This window comes from Pseudophryne corroboree, chromosome 4 (genome assembly GCF_028390025.1).
Source record: "Pseudophryne corroboree isolate aPseCor3 chromosome 4, aPseCor3.hap2, whole genome shotgun sequence".
In the NCBI taxonomy this organism is placed as follows: domain Eukaryota; kingdom Metazoa; phylum Chordata; class Amphibia; order Anura; family Myobatrachidae; genus Pseudophryne; species Pseudophryne corroboree.
The window spans coordinates 775131534-775152620 of NC_086447.1; the positions used below are offsets into that span (position 1 = coordinate 775131534).

The following is a 21087-nucleotide window of genomic DNA, read 5'->3' on the forward strand; positions in this document are numbered from 1 at the left end:
CGGCATCCCCGGTGAGTGAGGGGTTGTCTGCTGGTCGTTTAACTCATAGTGTGCCATGGTATTAGCTGACTGTGCTTCAACGTGAGCAGCGCATATTCTGTTTTATATAGATAGATAGATAGATAGATAGATAGATAGATAGATAGATAGATAGTTCTTACTGTTTGACAGATATGAAGGCAGATACACGTTGCACCATTAATTAAAGCATTGTGAAATTGGCTTGCATACCACAAACAGTGATATAATGCTGCATTAGCAGATTTCTACAGCGCAAGAACTGTAATCCCAAGATAGTTCACCCCTGTAATTGGGCAACTATAAGTACCAGCACACTCTACCATCCAGAGACTTTCAGGGCACGATGGGACACGTAGTTCAACAAAAAATGCAGCGTTACTGATTGATTACCCCAAATCTAAGTTAGCTGACAGGGTTAATTTTTCATATAGATGGTAGATGCTTTCACGAGTTAATGACACCTCCTTTTAAAAGCAACGGTGTGCCGGGGTTTTGCAGAGACAGAGATAAGGTTATATAATCCAGTTTGCAGTCACTAGCAGACAGTGTCATCTCCAGCCTCAGCCACCGTTGCGCAGGGCTGCTCATTTCAGGACCCTGGAAAGCCGAGGAGGGCTCGCTCCTGAGTGCCTGGGAAACTCATGGGAACAGGGGAGACTAGGTGGGAGGTGTGCAGGGGATGAATAGGGGCAGGGGGGAGTGAGTGAGGTGGATGAGAAGTACTGGAGAGGATGGCTGGGAGAGCTGCTCCTTCATCCATCGCTTCTTCTGATGCAACAACAACTGGATCCTACTCAGGACGATGAGGACCTTACTACTTAACGGAATAACAGGAGCCCCTGCTCTTCCCATCCCACCACTACCCTGAAACCCCCCAGCTTTTGGACGGCAGCTGCTATGACCATGGCAGGGGGCCGGAGAGGACTAGTGGCTCCTCAAAATACATTTTTGGAGAATATTGTCCGGAGATCTAATGGTAAGGACATGGAAAAGCCATCTCACTTCCCTTCTTTGTCCAGGACAGAGATGCATTTCATTAGAAAGCAGGAGGAGGAATGTTTCATAAAGGCGATTAACCTGGCCAAGGATGTTCTTCCCAATGAATGGTTCACTTCACTAGCCTGGGATTTCTTACTTTTGCAGTTTAACCCTTTAGCCACCAGAGATGACCAGCAAGGCACAGTGTTCATTTCACAACCCTGTGGCAGCGAAGGGGGTTAAGGGAATATTATTCAACCTGTTTAATCACCCAAAGTGAGACACCCCATTAGAAGGTAATACAGATATCACATCTTGATTCTGAAGGTTTGTATTGTTTGTCTGTGTGGATTACTGGAGATATCTCGACTTCACAATGTTTAGGTGACATACCAAAGAACAGGTCTGTATGGGAGATATACAGTACCTGTAGTCTATAAAGAAATTAACTTGAAAACCAATGCGCTGTATGCTCCATAACCATAAGCAAATGACAGAATTGTGTTGTACATGATGTCGGATATAGATTTATGGTTCTTAATTTACTGTTTTAGCTCTTTGTTATATTTACATTAATACATAAACTGCAAGTGCCGGTGGAGTAGACTTTGTTACACTTCCTGCGGTGCACATGTCACAGAATGTCACAGCTAATTCCCATTCACTTCACAGGGGACAAAAAGTTTATTAAATGGTTTATCAAATTGGTGCTAATTGGTTGTCAAAGTGAGTTCAATGTTTCAATAAAGTCTGCTTCTTCTGTATAATACTCCTGCTCTCAGCCCATTAATTGGGAGATCAGTGATTGTCTTCTGTACTGCAGACACATATTCAGTGTTGGACCATCTTAGAGTGGTGCTGTTCAGCAGGCAGATGTCACATCAATTATTACAAAGTAGTACCAAAGCTCATCAGAGGCAGTTCTCCTCATTCACCCTCAGCCTCATTTGCACTTGTCATACCATAAGTCCTGTATACTGAGTCTCTGCAGTCATACAATATAGACAAGCTATTGCCTAGAGGTCCCTTTTCCCAAATCACACTGGAGGTCATCTTTCTGAATATCGCTGTTACTGTGAACTTGGTTTTCAGTTAGACTGTCATTGTGCTGCATTGCTCTCTACTTATACAAAAGGTTTTACTTTTTTACATCTGCAGTGTTATCAATTCATTGTCTCTTAGTCTAGTAAAAAGGGGATCTTGTGCTATAGAGCAGTGTATTGTGTCTGGTGTTCTAGTCTTGTGGAGTCTGATCTTGCCACAGTATGTTGACATATAAGGGCCAGAAATAATGGTCAATGGTAGAACCTTCACTATTGTTTCTTTTGTACAAACCTTTACTGCAGACACAGCACATATATTAATGTCATGACCTGTTCTGTCCTAGCAGTTGTGGAGCTAGCATGCCCTGCCAGCCAAATGTATGCTGGGCCTTATAGTTTAAAAGCATACCTCAAATCTTACCTACAGTGATTACATGTATGCATAGTGAAGGTAAGTAGGGTGTTTTCAAAACTGGTTCATCTCTACACTCACAACCAGACTGGGTATATTGTTTCATGATCCCTATTATTTGATCATGTACTGTAGGTGGCATTAGTAGTAGATTTGCTGATCGACATATGATTAATCATGATATTAGTGGTCTGCAACACCAGGATATCTGATGCAGTGTGATACGTTTTCTTGTAGAAAGCTCCAACAGTATAGATTTTACACTGAAATCAAATAAATTGGTATCTGTTACAATACAACTTTGTGGTAGCTGCACATTATTATTGTCAAAGAAAGATATACAGCTACTGTTGTAGTTCCAATTGAAATATCTTTCTGCAGGTGTCACACAAATTCAGTTCATTTTACAGTAAATGTATGATGGATTTATTAAATTGAATAGTGGCTTAGTATTAAGGATTTATTAACATTTAGCCACTCACATCTATGTATGTGCTTTTTGTAATAAATTAGGTTGAATATGCTTGAAATGCTTTATGATCTTTGAATTCTAATTGACTTTCTGAAACATCTATGAATATATTGCTGTACATTTGTTTAATCTCCCAGATCAGCCCTGCTTGGCAGTCTTCTCCACAGACACAGTGGAGAATGAATTGTGCAAAGTGTTTTAGTTCATTTATAAACACATGACTAGGAAAGCAATTTTGTGTTTTCTAGGTCATTAATTGATTAAACTAGTTGCACTAAGGCTTCCACTGCGAAGCAATAAATATAAGGGTTGTTCCATTCCATCACTTTTTCTGAAAATATTCCATAGTCATGGTAAGAAAACCTACCGGCTTACAGGGTCATTGTCCTTAAAGCTGTGGCTACTGAATGGAAGACTACTGTATATATGTAAAGGTTTCTGTGCATAGATACGTATATAAACATTCACAATGCAATTGCAATTCCTAGGCATGTGAGATGCAATTTTAGTTTGCAAGACTGGGAACTTCTTACTTTTACAGAGTTTTGCACAAAAGGAATCTGTTCATTGTGGTTTCAGAAAACGAGGAGCACTAACTTTTTGGCATTGATAATTTCACAAATCACCATTCATTGTCATGTTTTATTGACAATTTTGCCATAGACTCAAAACAATCAACATTTTATCATGTAAAACATAGTACAAACTATTCAGAATTGTGCCCAGGGGATGAAAATAATGATATTGTAGACAGTGTGTGGGAAGGTGTCCGACAGTGCACTACTGAGCATCTATGGCTCTACATGGATTTTTGGTAATTGTTATTAAATGTCTGAATACATTTTAACGATGGTTGGGATGCTGGCGGTCACATGACTGACACTGGCATCCCGACAATGAGAATGCCGACATAGGACAAAGTAATTATTTTACCTCTCACCTGTCCACTACCCTAACCCTAACCCACCTGGGGTAGCGGCTAAGGCTAAACCTAACAGTGATCTCAATACTTACCTTCATGATGTTAGCGGTCGGTGTTCTGGCCCAGGATGCAGAATGGTGTCAGGACTCCGGCATCGGTCACATGACCAAAGTCATCCCGTTTGCCGGCATGAAAACCGCATCCCGGGCAAAGTTATAGGTATCACCATATATTACCATATATTACTCCTACAAAGTAGGCACAAATCTGCTAAATCAGTGGTTCCCACATTTGGTCCTCAAGGAGCACTAAACATTCACGTTTTCCAGGTCATCCAGCAGGTGCACTGTGTATCACCAAGTGTCACATTTTAAAAATCCACAGGTAACCTGGAAAAAAATCTGAATTTGTCTTAAGATGTAAGTAATATGTAGTTAGCAAGAATGGGTGTGAGTACACCAATGCATTCCAACACATTTTCATTGTTCCTGATTATAAACATAAAATTATTCCTGCCGCCTAGTTTTTTATTGCCCTATTGTGCATCAGTCTTCTTGATTTCCAGACTATGGGGCATATTTAATAAGTATTGGGTTCTAGACCTGATAATTTTGCTGCAATACAAAAAATTGAAAGATTACCCAAATGTATTTAAAAAAAACACTTGCACTGAGGACCTTATTCAGAGTTGCAAGCAAAGCCGAAAAGCACACAATGGGTAAACCCATGTTGCACTGCAGGTGGGGGTGATATAACACGTGTAGAGTGATTTAGATTTGGGTGGGTTATATTTTGTTCTGTGCAGGGTAAATATGGGCTGCTTCTGCATGTATCCCACAAATACTGGACAGTTTTATTTTTGCACTAGAGTATTGTTGGTACAAAGCTATACAAACAAGGAGCGCTTATAAAATAAATAAGAATAATACATTTTATTTTTGGCACATAAAAAATAATGAATACATTCACATACATAAGACAATCTAAAAGGCAGTATATAATTAAGAATATAAAGCAGTCTTATAGCAGTATGCTGCAAGTGTTAATAAACTTTAGCAGAGTATGGGTCCGTTTAGATAGATAGGGGCAGATGTATTAACCTGGAGAAGGCATAAGGAATTGATAAACCAGTGATATGTGCAAGGTGATAAAGACACCAGCCAATCAGTTTCAAGATGTAAATTAACAGTTAGGATCTGATTGGCTGGTGCCTTTATCACCTTGCACATATCACTGGTTTATCCCTTCCTTATGCCTTCTCCAGGTTAATACATCTGCCCCTTAATGCTGGTATTTGTCCAATGCGTAAAGAAAGATACTTTATAGCAACAACTGTGCAGTCCCAAACTTAGGACATTGAGTAGCAGGTATGCTATGCTCACCCCTGTCTATGAGGATTGTATCTCACCCACTGCTTGTGTGAGCAATAGATATCCGTCAATTGTAATGCAGACTTAGGGCTCAATCAGCTGTTCACAGTACCTTCTGTAGATATGCAGGGTTACAGTGAGTCCACACAATAGTATCTGCTAACGGAGCTTTTACACAGCGGCGGCAAGGTCGGGTTTGATGATCCCAGCACAGCGGGTAGCAGGGGGAGGTAATACTAAGCTTTGATGCTGATCACTTTACTTCCCAGCTATGGACGCTCAGTCTCTGACACTCTCAATGCGTTTCTCTGCCAAAGTAGCCAGTGGTTTCATCAGGAGGTGGGTGTAATAGATGCATAGATGGGTAGCTATTTATTCTAGCTGTATCCAATCAGATTGAGATTTTTTCTTTCACACCTGTGGTGTTTCATGAGTACTGCCAGAGAACATACTAGTGCGATAAGGCAGTCTAGCTTAATACATAATATAGATCAGGGGTGGGCAACATGTGGCCCAAGAACCGATCCTGCCTGGCCCGCTGTCTCCCATCAGTGTGCAATGACAAGCGGCCCGACTGGCTGAGCCATTTGTCATTGCGCTACACTGCTGCCAGCAGCAGTGACTCCGGGCAGCGGGCAGCAGCAGCAACTCCGTGAAGGTGGTCGTAGGTTCAAGACCAACATAGTTTATATTTTTAGATATTATTTAAAATTAGTTTCGTTTTTACATAAATAAACAAATATATTAAAAAATAATAATAATAAATGAACTAGATAATTGTAATTAGAAATGAGAAAGCAGAATGCAAAATACTACCACAGGATATTCAATTGATAATACTAAACATTGAATAACTAGATACCTATCAAGTAAACAACCTAGAGGGGTAGGATATACAGTAGTATAGAGTAGATTTAATTAATCTTATAAATCGCAATCTGTATAAACGTATTGTATGTTTACATTATGAAACCATATAGAAAAAGTTCATTATTTAGGTTCAGTGATTCATTTTGGTATCAACAAAACCAAAAATTAAAAAAATTATACTTAAGAGTAAAAATTAATGTTATAGAACCAATTGTCATAAATATAAAGAGATTCCCAGCCTGAATACAAACATTTTCTTAGATTAGTAAAGCAGCAAGGGACATAATATTGTCATTCACTAGAGTGCGACACCGTTACCAGTTACTATCACTGGTCTGATGGAACAAGGGCTAGATGATGGGGAAAAAGAAGGGGGGGGGGGGGGGAAGAAGGGGAGAGGGAAGGGAAGATGTGAGAACTCGGCCAATTCACAATTTGATATCAGAAAAGAAGGAAGTATAACCCACCAAGAATCCGAAGTCTACCCAACTTATATGTTATTCAACTCAATATTTTCATTTAGGCCCATAGGGAAAAGGGTATCTAGGGTACAAATCCAATAAGCTTCCTTTTTACATAAATAATTCTATCTCCACCTCTAAAGGTCTTTTTAATGTGTTCAATACCCTGAAAAGACAAAACATTTAAATCATCTCCATGTCCTGAATTTACATGTGTAGGGACACTGTGAATAGTGGATTTCTTAAAAGTGAGTCTCCTGTGTTCCAAGAACCTTGTGTTTAATGATCGAATGGTTCCACCTACGTATTGGATTCCACAGGTACATGATATTAAGTAGACCACAAAGGCAGCTTGGCAGTTAATAGACCCTATTATATCAAACTTTTTCTTGTTGCTGGATAATGAAAATTGTTGACTATCGTTTAAGGATCTGCAAGTGCTACATCTAGGTTTCTTACATTTAAAGCAACCTGTTTTTGGGCAACCTATTCTCGGAAAGGAAGCTGTGGAGATAACAGTATCCATCTTAGTATTATTAGGATTGAATAGGTGACAAGTACTTTTGTAAATTGTTTGCTTTTTTGAGAATCACCCTAGCTTAATTTTCAAGAGATCCTGCCAGTATCCTATCCATTTTTAAAATGGGAACATTTTTATTAATAATTTTCTTGATTGAATGTGAGGCATTATTAAACCTAGAAACAAAGATAGGTTCATTATGCACTAACCCTATTTTTGAGGAATCTTCAGATGTATCCATTATTAACAGATCCTCCCTGGATTTTTTGTTTGTATAATCCAGGGCTTTATCCAGTATGTATTTAGGGTAACTTTGATCTCTGAGGGACTGCGTAAATTCACTACCTTGGATTGGAAAGTCAGTCTCCTCAGAACAGTTTTTTGGTATTGACTCTTATTTTTTCACTACAAGTTAGATTTCAGTATGAACACACCCCACCCAAATCTCACTCTCTCTACAGTGTCTACACACGTTTTATCAAGCCCTACCTGCAGTGCAACAAGATTTTTGCCCAGTTGTGTGCTTTTTGGCTTTGCTTGCAACTATGAATCAGGCCATTTAAAGTGTGGGATCGCTAATGTGATGACTTCACTTGTCATTCCGGAGCATGGTGCACTAATGCATATGCGCTTTTTGCTGACCACGCATGAGCGAGTGGAGAGTGCTGGGGAGGGATCCTACAGATTATGAAGATTGTGTTGGCTACCAGGACTAAGCTCCGTTATGCTTCACATTCCGGTGCTTGGCAAATTCAGCAATTAAGCAGTCCCCATAGGTACCTGTGAAATCTGCTGTAGTTCCCCAGAGAAACGTCTTGATATTTGGGGGATATCTTGCAAATATTTCTTGATAAATAGGCCCATATGCTTTCCATGTCCATGTGTTTATAAATAAGTTGGAAAAGCAAAAAACAAGTATGTATGCACATGGACAAACCATGTTGCATGGCAAGAGGTGCAAATACAGCACGACTGAGATGCTCCGAGAGGAGTAGCACACCATATTTTCCTTACAATTTAGCATTTTAGTTGCATTGTAGACGCAGGGGAAAACTGCCGACAGAGTACTAGAGGCACCAGCCTGCAACTTTAACCAAACATGAATTGGTTTTACATTCACACAAAGTTGCACATGAAGCTCAACGGAACTCAGCTTGAGGAAAAGCCGCAGCTGCTCACATTGGAGCCCTTTTTACATGGATTCAGACTCAGTCGCACACGGATGTACAAATACATCCCATTGATCAGTGTACACCAGCAATGTAATTTTGTTACTTCTATGTTTTTGATTATGCTAATATGATGCAAATTTTGAGTGAGAAAGATGCTCAGTGTGGCTGAATCACATGGGACCTACCACGGTAGGAGGGGTTATTTGGCGAGATTGAATTAATGGTAGAAAAGGACACAGCTGTACATTTTTTGTTTGTGCATGCAGGGTAATTACTGGCTGCTCTTACATGTAGCCCACCAATGCTGCACAGTCATTTCGATTTGAGCTAGGACACGCACCCCCACCTGTACTGCAGCATGGTCCTGCCCAGGAGCAAAGTTACTTGCTTTTTATTTTTCTTTGCTCCCAACTTAGAATCAGACCCAATATGTTTCATATGGTTTCCATAGAGTTTTCATGTGACATCATACAGATAAGTCATCCCCACTTATCACCTATAATGTACAGATGGAGTCGCGCTCATCTGAGGTGGCTCCATCGCAGGCGTGCACTCCCAGCGTGGCTAGGCGATCCGTCCACCTAGTCCTGCCGGGAGTGCACAGAGACCCTCTCCCATTCTAGTAAATGGGGCGCGTCTTCATCAGCGTCTCCATCACGGAAGCGTACGCGCCCTGGGCGGAGACGCTCTCCCATTCTAGTGAATGGGGCATGTCTCCGTCATAAGTGCGTGCTTACCGAGATGGAGACGCTCTCAGCGTTAGGCATACCCGGGCAGGCGCGCCCAGGCACAGACAAAGCCACGACAAGCCTGGCTCCATCTGTATGCATTAATGTTTGTGTAAAAGTACTCAAATTTAACACATAGTTGTTGCTCCTGCATTTAATTGTTTATTGCTTTTATTGAGCCATAAAGTGTAAATATTCATTCCAGAGCAGTCCTACATTTCAGTATCATTGTGTTCCCGAATCTCCACCACCCTATTGAAGAAACCCCTCTCCATCATCAGACATTCATGATAGTGTAAGTGAGGTTCATGATAGTAAACCATCAATAAAATATAAAAAAATCAGTGGAGAGCTCTCAGTATCATTACATAACATTAACCATGTCCAATAAAAGTATAATTTAAAAAAGCACAAGTATAATTTAAAAAAGCACCTACTCAGCCATTTTGCGTGACCTTGGTTAATATGATTGAGAATGCAACCTATCCATTCACTAAGAGCCAAGAAAATCACTGCTGGAGCCTAATGAATTGATAGGCTGCATGTGCAGCAACGTTGTATTCATTTACATTCATTTTCAGTGTTCATTTGCTGATCTACCGCCCACCCCTCAGTCTGTACTCTGGTGATCACCTTAACATAGGTCCTTCGATCGGCAGCAGTGCTACTGTGATGTGAATGTATTGGCTGCCACCGCAGCCAATGTGAGTAAGACTTTCCCCGATTTACTCAAGGCAGTGCCCTTATGTGTCTTAACTCTCAGCAGCCAATAGACATTAGTAATGCTTTGCTTGGTGATCTGTGCCAAACTCTTCTCACCTCAGTGTCTCAGCAAACCAACAAGATTTCTAATATTTGGAGCAGGGATCATCAGAGTAGTACAGAAGTCATGCGGATTACCACCGGCGACAAAATGGGTGTAACTGCGCATAGTTAGCTGTCAGCATTTCATGGGGTGGACACAGAACTGCTGGCTGTTCTGACATGAGATCTGTAGATTTTAGAAGGAACTTTTGCCCCAAGGAGAGGGTAATGCTGAAAGTGATTCGTAGCAAGATGTATAGGGCTGGTGCAGCTGCATAGATGTGTCTGACTCTGAATACACGTGAAATCCACAGCTATTTTCAAGTATGCAATGAGCCAACATAATAGAATATTGAGAGTGGTAATCACCCAGTTGAATATTGTCTATATAGTAATAAGGGGGTCTATTAATTTACAAAAGAAAACATGAACTGTTACTTATCACTATATATCGCATCAGTTCGATGCAACATATAGCTTTGTTAAGTAGCAATTCATGTATACTCACCTCTCCTGTGAGGTCTTCTCTGGCCATCCCCTCTCCGGTGATTGAAGTCAGCCAGTGGGTCCCTCCGTGCATGCGATGCCTGCTGAGCTCCCAGGGGGCTGCTGAGGGGGTTCAGAGGGTGGAGTCAGCATGGGTGCCGGGCAGAGAGCAGGGAAGCATTGAGCTTTCCTGCTGTTACCACACCAAAGTTCAGTCTGCATCACCCTGAGATGGCGACTATGAACTCCATGGAGAAGCGTAAAGCAGAGCTTTCCATTCCTTCTTGAATCTCACCATACTAAAGTATGGTGATGAAATTCAACCATGGAGCGGAGGTGCCGCTGGAGAAGACGGGAACTTCTCCACGGTAACCCGCTTTGTGGATAGCCCAAAGCAGAGAAAAGCCCTGGTTTTTCACAAAACAGGGATTTTCTCTGTTTTATTAGTAGACCCCAATGTCTATCCCTTCTACAACATGCATGCGCAGTGGGAGGTGTCACAAATTGCCCCTCCAGCAGCTCCCACCGCAGGAAGCAATAGGACAGACCTCAGCCACAGCAGACAGAGGATGTGCCGGGAACCGGTAAATATTCAGCATTGGGAGGGAGGGGGTGGAGCAGAGTATTATTCAGTCAAGAAAGACTTATTGTACAGTATTAATAATATTAGATAAAGCCATTCTCTGCCTTTGACTTTATTGTTTTTGCAGATTTTGCTTGTGATCACTACACGTGGCTTTGTGCACCAAAAGTAGCATCTTCGGCATAGAGGCGGATGTTTACCTTTAATGACAGGAATTTTGGAGCTTTGCATAAGCAAAACATTCAAATGTTTATTGGATTAAGTTATACGGTATGCAGTTAGCGTACTGCTCATTGGGATATCAGCTGTCACAATACCGACGACAGGATCCCAACAGGATCACCATACCGCCGCCGGTATACCGGCAGGGTAGGTCATTTCCCCTCTATGGGTGTCCACGACACTGACAGATGGAGAATAGAACCTATGGCAAGTGTAGCTCGCCACCGAGCCGCAGCATGGCAAGTGTAGCGAACCTGCAAGGGGCTTTATTACGCTTGCCCCCCCTGCCGGGATTCTACCGCTCAGCATGCTGATGTCGGGATACTGACATTCGGCATCCTTGGCGGCGTTAAATCATACCGAACCCAACTATACATATAGCTCACGCATTATTTCTGGGAAAAATGTGCATTTTAAATGTGTCTTAATAAAATTACGCAATAATGTCAGTAAAGTGTTTAAAGCGTATTACACTGTGGTAGAGGGACTAGTCACCATTAGCAAATTAAGCATGATGACCATCAGTTTAATATTGAATTAAGAAAATAAATGAAATGATTCCAAGCATCAGCCTTCATTGCCTGGGATTGTCGCTACAATTGCAGAGGCTGAGCTAGTAACACAGTAACAAGGAAATCTGCAGCCTGCTCTGCACAGAAAGACAATGCTTCACCCACTTCGTCCCTAGAAAAAAACAACCCTGGAAGCACTGGGGCTACTGCCAACAAGCACGTTTTTGGGGTAATAGTTTAAAATAGAGAAATCTGCATTCAGTCCTTAGGCACTACCGGTCTCAACAAGCCATTAACTGATAGGGTATGTTGTGCTTGTAGAAGTACAAGAACCAGGGACGTGTGGTGAGCTAAATGGCTCAGGAGGCACTGGCTAGCACAAGAGCCATTATACACAGGTGCAGCAGTATAAACTCCTGGGAATTTGGTGAGTTTTGATCAGAGATGTGCTAAAAACTCACCTGCCATAGACTTTTTTCTCCAGAGTTTTGACTATAAAAATGATTAGAATAATGCAATAAAGATATTTCAAACAGATGATTTGTATTTTTCATATACTTTATACAGTCAAAACTCTGGCACAAATGTTAGCATGACAGGAAAGGCTCTGCTTCACGTCACACATACCCATGGCTGCCAGAGCACGATGGTACTTAAGAGCTACAACCACTAGCATATCTGGTGCAATGTGGTGTATTAGAACAAAACGCTGTTAAAAACAGTGCAATAAAAATACTTTATTAAAATAAACTACTATACATCTCTTTGTATCTACGTAATGGGTTGTCTTCTGAGTTCTGTCCAGTTTATAATCAAATTATTAACTAACCAAACCAAGTGACTTTGCTCTGATTGGACAGAGCATGAGTAAGATGCTTGGATTGGATTGTAATCAAAAATATTTATATTACAGGCACCCATTAGCAGAAAAACTCCTGCTGCCAGCTTGGATCAGTTTGTTGCTGGTCTCTTTTGCATAGGGAATAAAGCTTGTGCTAAGCAGACTGAGCCTATGGGACACAATGACAGGGGTACCTCATATTGTGGCTATTTCTGTTATAGTATCATCAGTCCAGCCTGTCATAGATTAGTGTGGGTAGCATCTTACACTTGGTGGGCTAGTTATTTGAAGCGGGTGACATAGTTAACTCTAACAAGGTCATCATCATCATCAGCAAGGAAGTCATCATTAGCATATACAGTATCTTCAATTGGGAGTCGAACACCCGAAACAGATACCTCTCCTAACAGACATATCTGTTGCTGCCTCCCGCGCTGTATGTGCTGCGATAACGTACATACAACTCTATGGGCGGAATGTATCACACATTTTATTCTGAATGCCATACAACCCGCCACTGGGCCTAATTCAGCATGGATCGCTATTCTGAGATATTGCAGTTGTCTGTGAGTAGAAAGGCGCCGCCCCGACAGGAAGAAAAAAATGCCCCGTGCAAAATTGTGAATGCATCGCAGATTGCTATCCACTCGCAGATTCATATGCAATTCCCGGAACAGCGGAGAAACATTGCCATCTGAGCAAATGTGAGTAGGTCTGAGGCTGCCAGTAACCTGTGACTGAGACGGCCTGGAAGTGGTCTGCGCTGATGTCAGAGACCCTCCCCAAAAATGCCTGCGCACACCTGCATTTTTTCTGGCACACCCAGAAAGTGGCACGTTTCCGCCGAGAAATGCCAGCTTCCTGTCTGTCAAACAGCAGCTACATTGAGATTACGATTTGTATGCATTTTCTGTTGCTATTACCCCTCGCACGTGCGCAATACAAATGCTACGCATGCACAGTCGATAATCGCTCAGTTTGCGATTTCTCTGAATAGCGACCCATGCTGAATTAGGTCCACTGATCACATGCACAGCAGCGTTCTACATGGCTTCTTTATGCATTATTTGCCAGATACATGTCCCAGAATGCTTTGCTTTTTAATCTTAAAACATGTGGGGAATGCAGTCACACCTCCAAAAGACACCAGTTTTCACATTTTTGACTGCATTTTGACCCTCCCTATAGGGGAGATACAGTATTTAGATGATTTACACTGGAAGTACAGGGCATGCTTGGTAACATTTATATTTTCTACATTAGTCCAAAATACCTTGATTTTAAAACCACTTATTCACTCCATAAATACAGGAACTACTGTAGCCCCAATAACCACTTTCTTTCCTGTGTCAATTAATAATGAATAAGATGTAGACAATTAGTACAGTTAAATAAACCAGTGAATGTTACATTTAATGGGGAGTGGGGTTGTAGACTGTACTGGAACAGGTTTGCAAATCTCAGCCATCATGCCACAATGAGCACACAAAAATGTAACAAAGTTGCAAACAGTACAACAAAGGACAGCATACAGTACATGTAGCCTACCAGGACTAGCGAGGTACCGTATACAATTAGCTATAATTAGCACCTTATTACACTGAATCTATCAGTACTGATGTCCAGGGAAGACTTACATTAATACAACTGTTTTTGTGCTCCCTTCAGCTATTGATATTCTTTATGATATCATTATTCCGTTATCGGATTTTCCTTGGAAATGTGAAAGTATTTTACTTACACTACAGGTTGTTTAAATGCAAAGGTGCTAAGTACTGAACCCACCTTTATTCGACTAGTAGTTGGAAGTTCATAATTACATTATTGGCAGTTTATTTACATAGTGTATAAATGCCCATCACAGGAGATCTTTTATTCCGGATCTACCAGGGCGTTTCCATTACCTGCACAGCTCAGCATAATCTACCTTCAACCACAAAGCACCTGGCACAGAAGCCGCTACTGAGGGTGCTTGAATAGCATCCAGTATTTGTGCTACTGTTGCCGCTTTTTCCATGTAAACATGCAAATTAAAAACAAAACTAGAAAATAATTATGCCCACGCCCAGTTTTTAACATATTGTACATGGCACCAATTGCTCGGCAATATTCCTGCCATATGTGAATAGGAAATGGAAAGACAGTTGTTGTTGGTACTATCACTACCACTGAAAATCTGTATGTTTGCAGAGATTGGGGATCTCTTCACGTACGTTAAGTGTATTGCTCAAAATTTGAGTAAAACAACCAATGCTTCTATTTGCTGGATAGATTTGCAGTGGTGGCAAGCGCTTGGTTATTTGTATGTATATTTAAGTCCTATTGGGTGGGCTGTTATAACAAGAACCTGACCAATCATTTTTAAAAGCTGCCTTTTTTTTTTTTTGCCACTTGGGGAATTTTAAAAATGACCATTTATTGAGACACTAGTATTTGGAGAAGCTATGGAATTCCAAGAGATACCCAATGAGCAGTGTCTTGGCATCCAGCACAAACCTGGCATGTTTGTTTACTTTCAACATATTCCTGATGTTGCAATCTAGGGAGGGAATCAAGCAAAATGCATTCAGATTAAGTAGGAGATCAATCAAAGCTTGGAGAGAGATATAGTACAGAGAGATGAAGTGCCAACCAATCAGCTACTGTCATTTTTCAAACTTAGCCTGAAAAATGATACTGCGGAGCTGATTAATTAGTACTTTACCTCTCTTCACTTTGTCACTTGCCAAGCTTTGATAAATATCTCAGTAAGTACTTTACCTCTATAACCACAGAGATACTGATGAAGGGGACACGGTGGTTAGTTCATGTTCTCCTTCAGAAGAATAGACTGACCAAATTGCTCTGAAACTACAAATCCAATGCACCTGTGCTGCTAAATAGCATGCGTGCCATATTCTACCCCGTGCATTACACTAATACAAAGGATTATGTAAATGTACATAATCACAAGAAGAGCCAGTTCAGAACTGTTACGTCCATTTCATAACAGATGCCAGTCACAGATATTTCTAAATATCAATAATAATACAACAACACTTACTGTATGTTGTCCAAAGTCTTTAGTGATCCTCTTATTGATCGGGTACTAAGAGATACACATCCAAAGGAGAGCTATAGATAAATGAAGGATGACAATGGTGGTTAAGATAAAGCCAAGAAGATTCACTTGTAGGTCAAAATCAATACTAGACTGGAGTCCATTTTTAATCATGTAACCTTCTTTATGCTGATATTGCATTAGACAAAGTACAGTCTGTTGCTACATTCCCTGTACAGATTCAGTGGTGGAGACCTCTGTTCCAGGAGTTACCACTTTCCATTCTGTTGTACCTTTTCAGGAGTGTTAATTTATAGTACATGGTTCCACTGTGAATAAAACAAAGTCAGCTTTATGGGCTGCAAGTGTAGATGAGACCACTCTGTATAGTGACAGGTTACCTTCTATTGCCACTAAACACAGCAGAGTTCCTCAGCACTTAGATTTGAGGAAATCTGCAGAAACATGTTTCCGCAGGATCATCTGGGATGCAGACCTTAATACATAGGCAGTTTAATAAGGTGGCTTCATACTGTTTTTGTCACACAGCTCCATTTTCTTTGCCCCGATCTGTAGTGGCGCCTAACAGCTTCCTTCACGGTGGATGAGTAATCTCATTATATACATTTTCTCTAGGAGACCTCATGAGATAGTTTGCCGATAACAATCATCATTAAGGAGATGATATCCTAGTTACCATTTTATGGTAAACTCCACTAGCAATGGAGACGGTCATTCCCGTTCAAGGGGTGTTGCTAGGGGCTCCTGCTCCTTCCACTATATAATTACAGTCTGTGGCTTCCTACTGCCTCTATTCTCAGCATCACAGTATGACACTGCCCTTGTCACATATTGGACCTGATTCAGATGTGGACGGAGCTGCTATCGTTGCTGCTTACATGGAAGCAGTAGCAATAGCACTAATATGGTAATGCAGCAGCAGACGTGACACTCCCTGCATGCATTAGTGATCCGAGCCATAGGTGCCGATTTATGTTTTTGCTGGTGAGTGCTCGGCGGGAGGCAGCAGCGGGAATGAAAGGGGCGGCTGCAGCAATGACTAATGCCCATTACACATTATGCAACACACCGTAATGCCCATTACACATTATACAACACACCGTAATGCCCATTACACATTATGCAACACACCGTTATGCCCATTACACATTATGCAACACACCGTAATGCCCATTACACATTATACAGCACACCGTTATGCCCATTACACATTATACAACACACCGTAATGCCCATTACACATTATACAACACGCCGTTATGCCCATTACACATTATGCAACACACCGTAATGCCCATTACACATTATACAGCACACCGTTATGCCCATTACACATTATGCAACACACCGTAATGCCCATTACACATTAAGCCACACACCATAATGCCCATTACACATTAAGCCACACACCGTAATGCTTGGTGAAATATATATATACTGGTGTGGGGGGGGGGGGGGGTGGCATGGTGACAAACACTCATACAGTGGATCCTGGAGGAGGGGGGCATGGTGACACAAACTCACACACATGCATACATACATGCAGTAAGTCCTGGGGGAGGGGGGGTGCATGGTGTCATACACACACACATACATACAGTGGGTCCATGGTGACACACACACATACAGGGAGTCCTGGGGGAGCAGCCATACAGACAGCGTTATTAAATTAGATTTGGTACATTCCACCTTGTCCTGAGAGGCGGGCTACCTGATAACTGTACTTCCTGGACACTGCTGCTAGCCCCCGCAGTGGATTGAGATGCGCAGGGGGCTGCGGAAGCGCTTCCATACATAGCTGTGTAAAAAAAATACCTTCAAATGCCAGCCACCAGGGACACAGGCACTAGAGGTCATATGTGACCTCTAGCGTCTGTCTCCTCCTTGGCGGCGGCCATTTTTGGTGGGGTTATTTACACTGCACTTTATGGAACCACTTCCGCAGCCCCCAGCGCGTCTCACTGTGAGTGCTGCAGTGGCTAGCAGTAACTGGGGCAGTGGCTGATTCTGTAGGTGCTCCTGATTGTCCGTGGGTGCTCGGGTCCAGGAGCACCCACTGAATCGCCGCCTATGATCCAAGCTGTGTCTTAGGACACAGTATCGGATCATCTGAGACACCGGCTGCATGACTTATGGGGTTGTACAAGCTGGCCGCCGCAGGTCCTACCAATAGACCAGGAAATCGCTGTCCTCTGACAGAAATCCTGGCCTCATATCTCACCAACAATGGCAGAGACATGCCTACGTTTTGAGAAGAGGAGGCTGTCACAGTTGCCTCCCAGCCCCCAAATGGCATCAGACTGTCAATCACTGACAGTCTAATTCCGTACTGTGACCAACGTCGCAGACCTGCACTGCACATGCACAGTACGGGTCTGTCACATGCACTAAGTATCGAACATTTGTTCTTTGCGGCTTACACTTCTCTAAGGTCGGGACCTGCATCAGGCCCACTCTCCTGTTCTCACTAACACATCACATATCTTCTGATGTTATCTGTGCTCTTGGGGTACCCTGCTCCTTCCAGTACAATCTGAAATAATCTGTGCTGATTTAAACATTGTAATGATCTGAACATACAGCCGGGTTAGGTACGAAACATTAACAGTCATAATGTTGACATTCATCATGTAGACAGTGCTTAACCCTGCCAACTCTCCTTCTACTGCTTAACCCTAACTCCCTCCTGCAGCCTACCCCTAACCTCCCCCAAAGCCTTTCCCTAACACCCCCCCCCCCGCATCCTAACCTTAACCCTTGGGCCCACAGCTTAATCGACATGTTGACTGTCAGCATTTTAACACTGTTGACATCATAGCTGTCGACATTATAAATTTCAACATTTTTAATGTCAACCTTTTGACAACAGCTGCAACTTAAATCGCCTCCTCCTGCCCCAGGTGCCTTCCTACAGTACTTACTCTCCTCCTGTAACACACCATGTTACTGTACTAACAAAGGTTTCTTATTCCTCTTCAAAGCACTATACTCAATGCTCAGATTTATTTTTCTTAATATGTCCCTAGAAGTTTCTTCATTCCTATGAAAGCTGTCTTCTTTCTACAACATTTCCTAGCGCTGCCAAATGACACCATGGTAAGGGCTGTAAGCTCATAAACTCTGGAGCGGTCTCTGATCCTGCTATAAAATCTAATATTGAATAGTACCTTTAAACATCATCCTCATCCCTGCTCTTACTGTTAATTGTTACTTTAGTTATAGCACTCATAAACGTGTTTTATGCACTCTGACGTTTTTGTTGCTCTGCATCCCATCATTTAGATAATAACATCTACACTCCATGGCAGTCTTGCCAGTTTTGCTCCAGATATGTATAGCTTCTCTAATATTGTTAGGCACACACTTTATGTTACTACTTAAATAAACAAATATAAATCATGTTACGTAATTGAATAGAATGTGTTAAATGACAAGTTTAGATTTTTCTACTTGTAAAAATAGATATTAGACCTAAAGAAGTGCCCGATAGATGCACCAAGGGGGTGATTCAGATGTGGTTGGAGTTGCTGCTTTCTTGCAAAGTACAGATTATCATTACTTTATGTGTGACCAGAACCTGTTCAGGTTCTGTAACGTTGGAAGCAGTCCGGGATCAGACTGTCAGTGATTGACAGTCTGATGACATTTGGGAGCGGGGAAGGGGCAGCATCGGCCTCCATTTGTGAAAACGGAGGCGTGTTGCTGCCGTTTAAGGGAAGGGAAGAGGCTGGGATTTTCGTCGTTGGACTGAGATTTCCTAGCCTCTTACATGCATTTACAAGGGGTGGCTTGCGCGACTCCATAGTTGCCGTAAGCTGCCCTATGGTATTTCGGTGATCTGATACCTGTATCCTAGGATGCAGATCGGATCATTACTACAGCAGGAGGCGTCTGCCTCATAGTTGCCTACCCGAGTCCCTCATTCTGCAGGAGACTCCCTGAAATCGTAGCAATCTCCCTGACTCCCTGAACAGTCCAACAATCTCCCTGATTGCACCTGACCCTCATTATGTAGCTGTTACATTCTTGGGGAAGAAAAAGAAATCAGAGATACATACATTCAAATGGACTCATCAGTGCCATTTCCCTGTTTTAGTTATAAGGAACAATGATCCCTATGGTTACATGCATTTTAAATAAGGTTTCTCATGGCCACTTACAGTATATAGAACCTCTTGTAAAACTCAATACACAAACAAATCCTGCAATACATCAGTGTCTTTTCTCCAACAAGTAGATCTTACTAACTTTTGGGGCTCACTTACATTTGGATGTCAGTCATTTTTATGACACACCTCTCAGATGTAGTAGCACACGTCCGCGCTGATGTGTTACTGCCACAATCTCCCTGAAATGCTTTTTCAAAAGTAGGCAAGTACAGTCTGCTTGCAACAGCCTCCTCCTGCTGCATTTACATACAGAGCAGCGATAGCTACTCCATCCATCACTGAATTAGCCCCTAAGTGTAGTTATGACATGGACATATGACACTATAAACCTCTTGGGTCTATTTCACACACTTACACTCCTTTCCCAGAAAGTTGGACATAGGCTTCAGTAGTAGCAGTAATCCCATCTAGCTACTATTAGGCCCTGGTTATATTTTATTTAGCATATTTACTGTATTTAATATATATTTTATAGATATTCCCCATATATATTACATCTTTATGCTTTCACAGTTGCAAATCATTGATATTAAACATAGAGATGAGCGGGTTCGGTTTCTCTGAATCCGAACCCGCCAGAACTTCATGTTTTTTTTCACGGGTCCGAGCGACTCGGATCTTCCCGCCTTGCTCGGTTAACCCGAGCGCGCCCGAACGTCATCATGACGCTGTCGGATTCTCGCGAGGCTCGGATTCTATCGCGAGACTCGGATTCTATATAAGGAGCCGCGCGTCGCCGCCATTTTCACACGTGCATTGAGATTGATAGGGAGAGGACGTGGCTGGCGTCCTCTCCGTTTAGAATAGATTAGAGAGACACTTGATTTACTAATTTTGGGGAGCATTAGGAGTACTCAGTACAGTGCAGAGTTTTGCTGATAGTGACCAGTGACCACCAGTTTTATTTATAATCCGTTCTCTGCCTGAAAAAAGCGATACACAGCACACAGTGACTCAGTCACATACCATATCTGTGTGCACTGCTCAGGCTCAGGCCAGTGTGCTGCATCATCTATTATCTATATATAAATAATATTATATATATCTGTCTGACTGCTCAGCTCACACAGCTTATAATTGTGGGGGAGACTGGGGAGCACTACTGCAGTGCCAGTTATAGGTTATAGCAGGAGCCAGGAGTACATAATATATTATATAGTGAGTGACCACCAGACACACAGTGCAGTTTATTTAATATATCCGTTCTCTGCCTGAAAAAAGCGATACACACAGTGACTCAGTCAGTCACATACCATATCTGTGTGCACTGCTCAGGCTCAGGCCAGTGTGCTGCATCATCTATATATATTATATATCTGTCTGACTGCTCAGCTCACACAGCTTATAATTGTGGGGGAGACTGGGGAGCACTACTGCAGTGCCAGTTATAGGTTATAGCAGGAGCCAGGAGTACATAATATTATATTAAAATTAAACAGT

The 21087-nt window shown here is 42.0% G+C and overlaps 1 protein-coding gene across 1 annotated transcript in view; it reads left to right on the forward strand.

The window, feature by feature from the left end:
- Positions 1 to 758: 758 nt before the first annotated feature.
- KCNH1 (potassium voltage-gated channel subfamily H member 1) overlaps positions 759 to 21087 on the forward strand; it is a 966177-nt gene continuing 945848 nt past the window's right edge. Inside the window, exon 1 of the mRNA XM_063918272.1 lies at positions 759 to 997. Coding sequence (XP_063774342.1) covers positions 919 to 997 — 79 coding nt within the window. The 5' untranslated portion in view covers positions 759 to 918. The remainder of the gene's footprint in view (positions 998 to 21087) is intronic.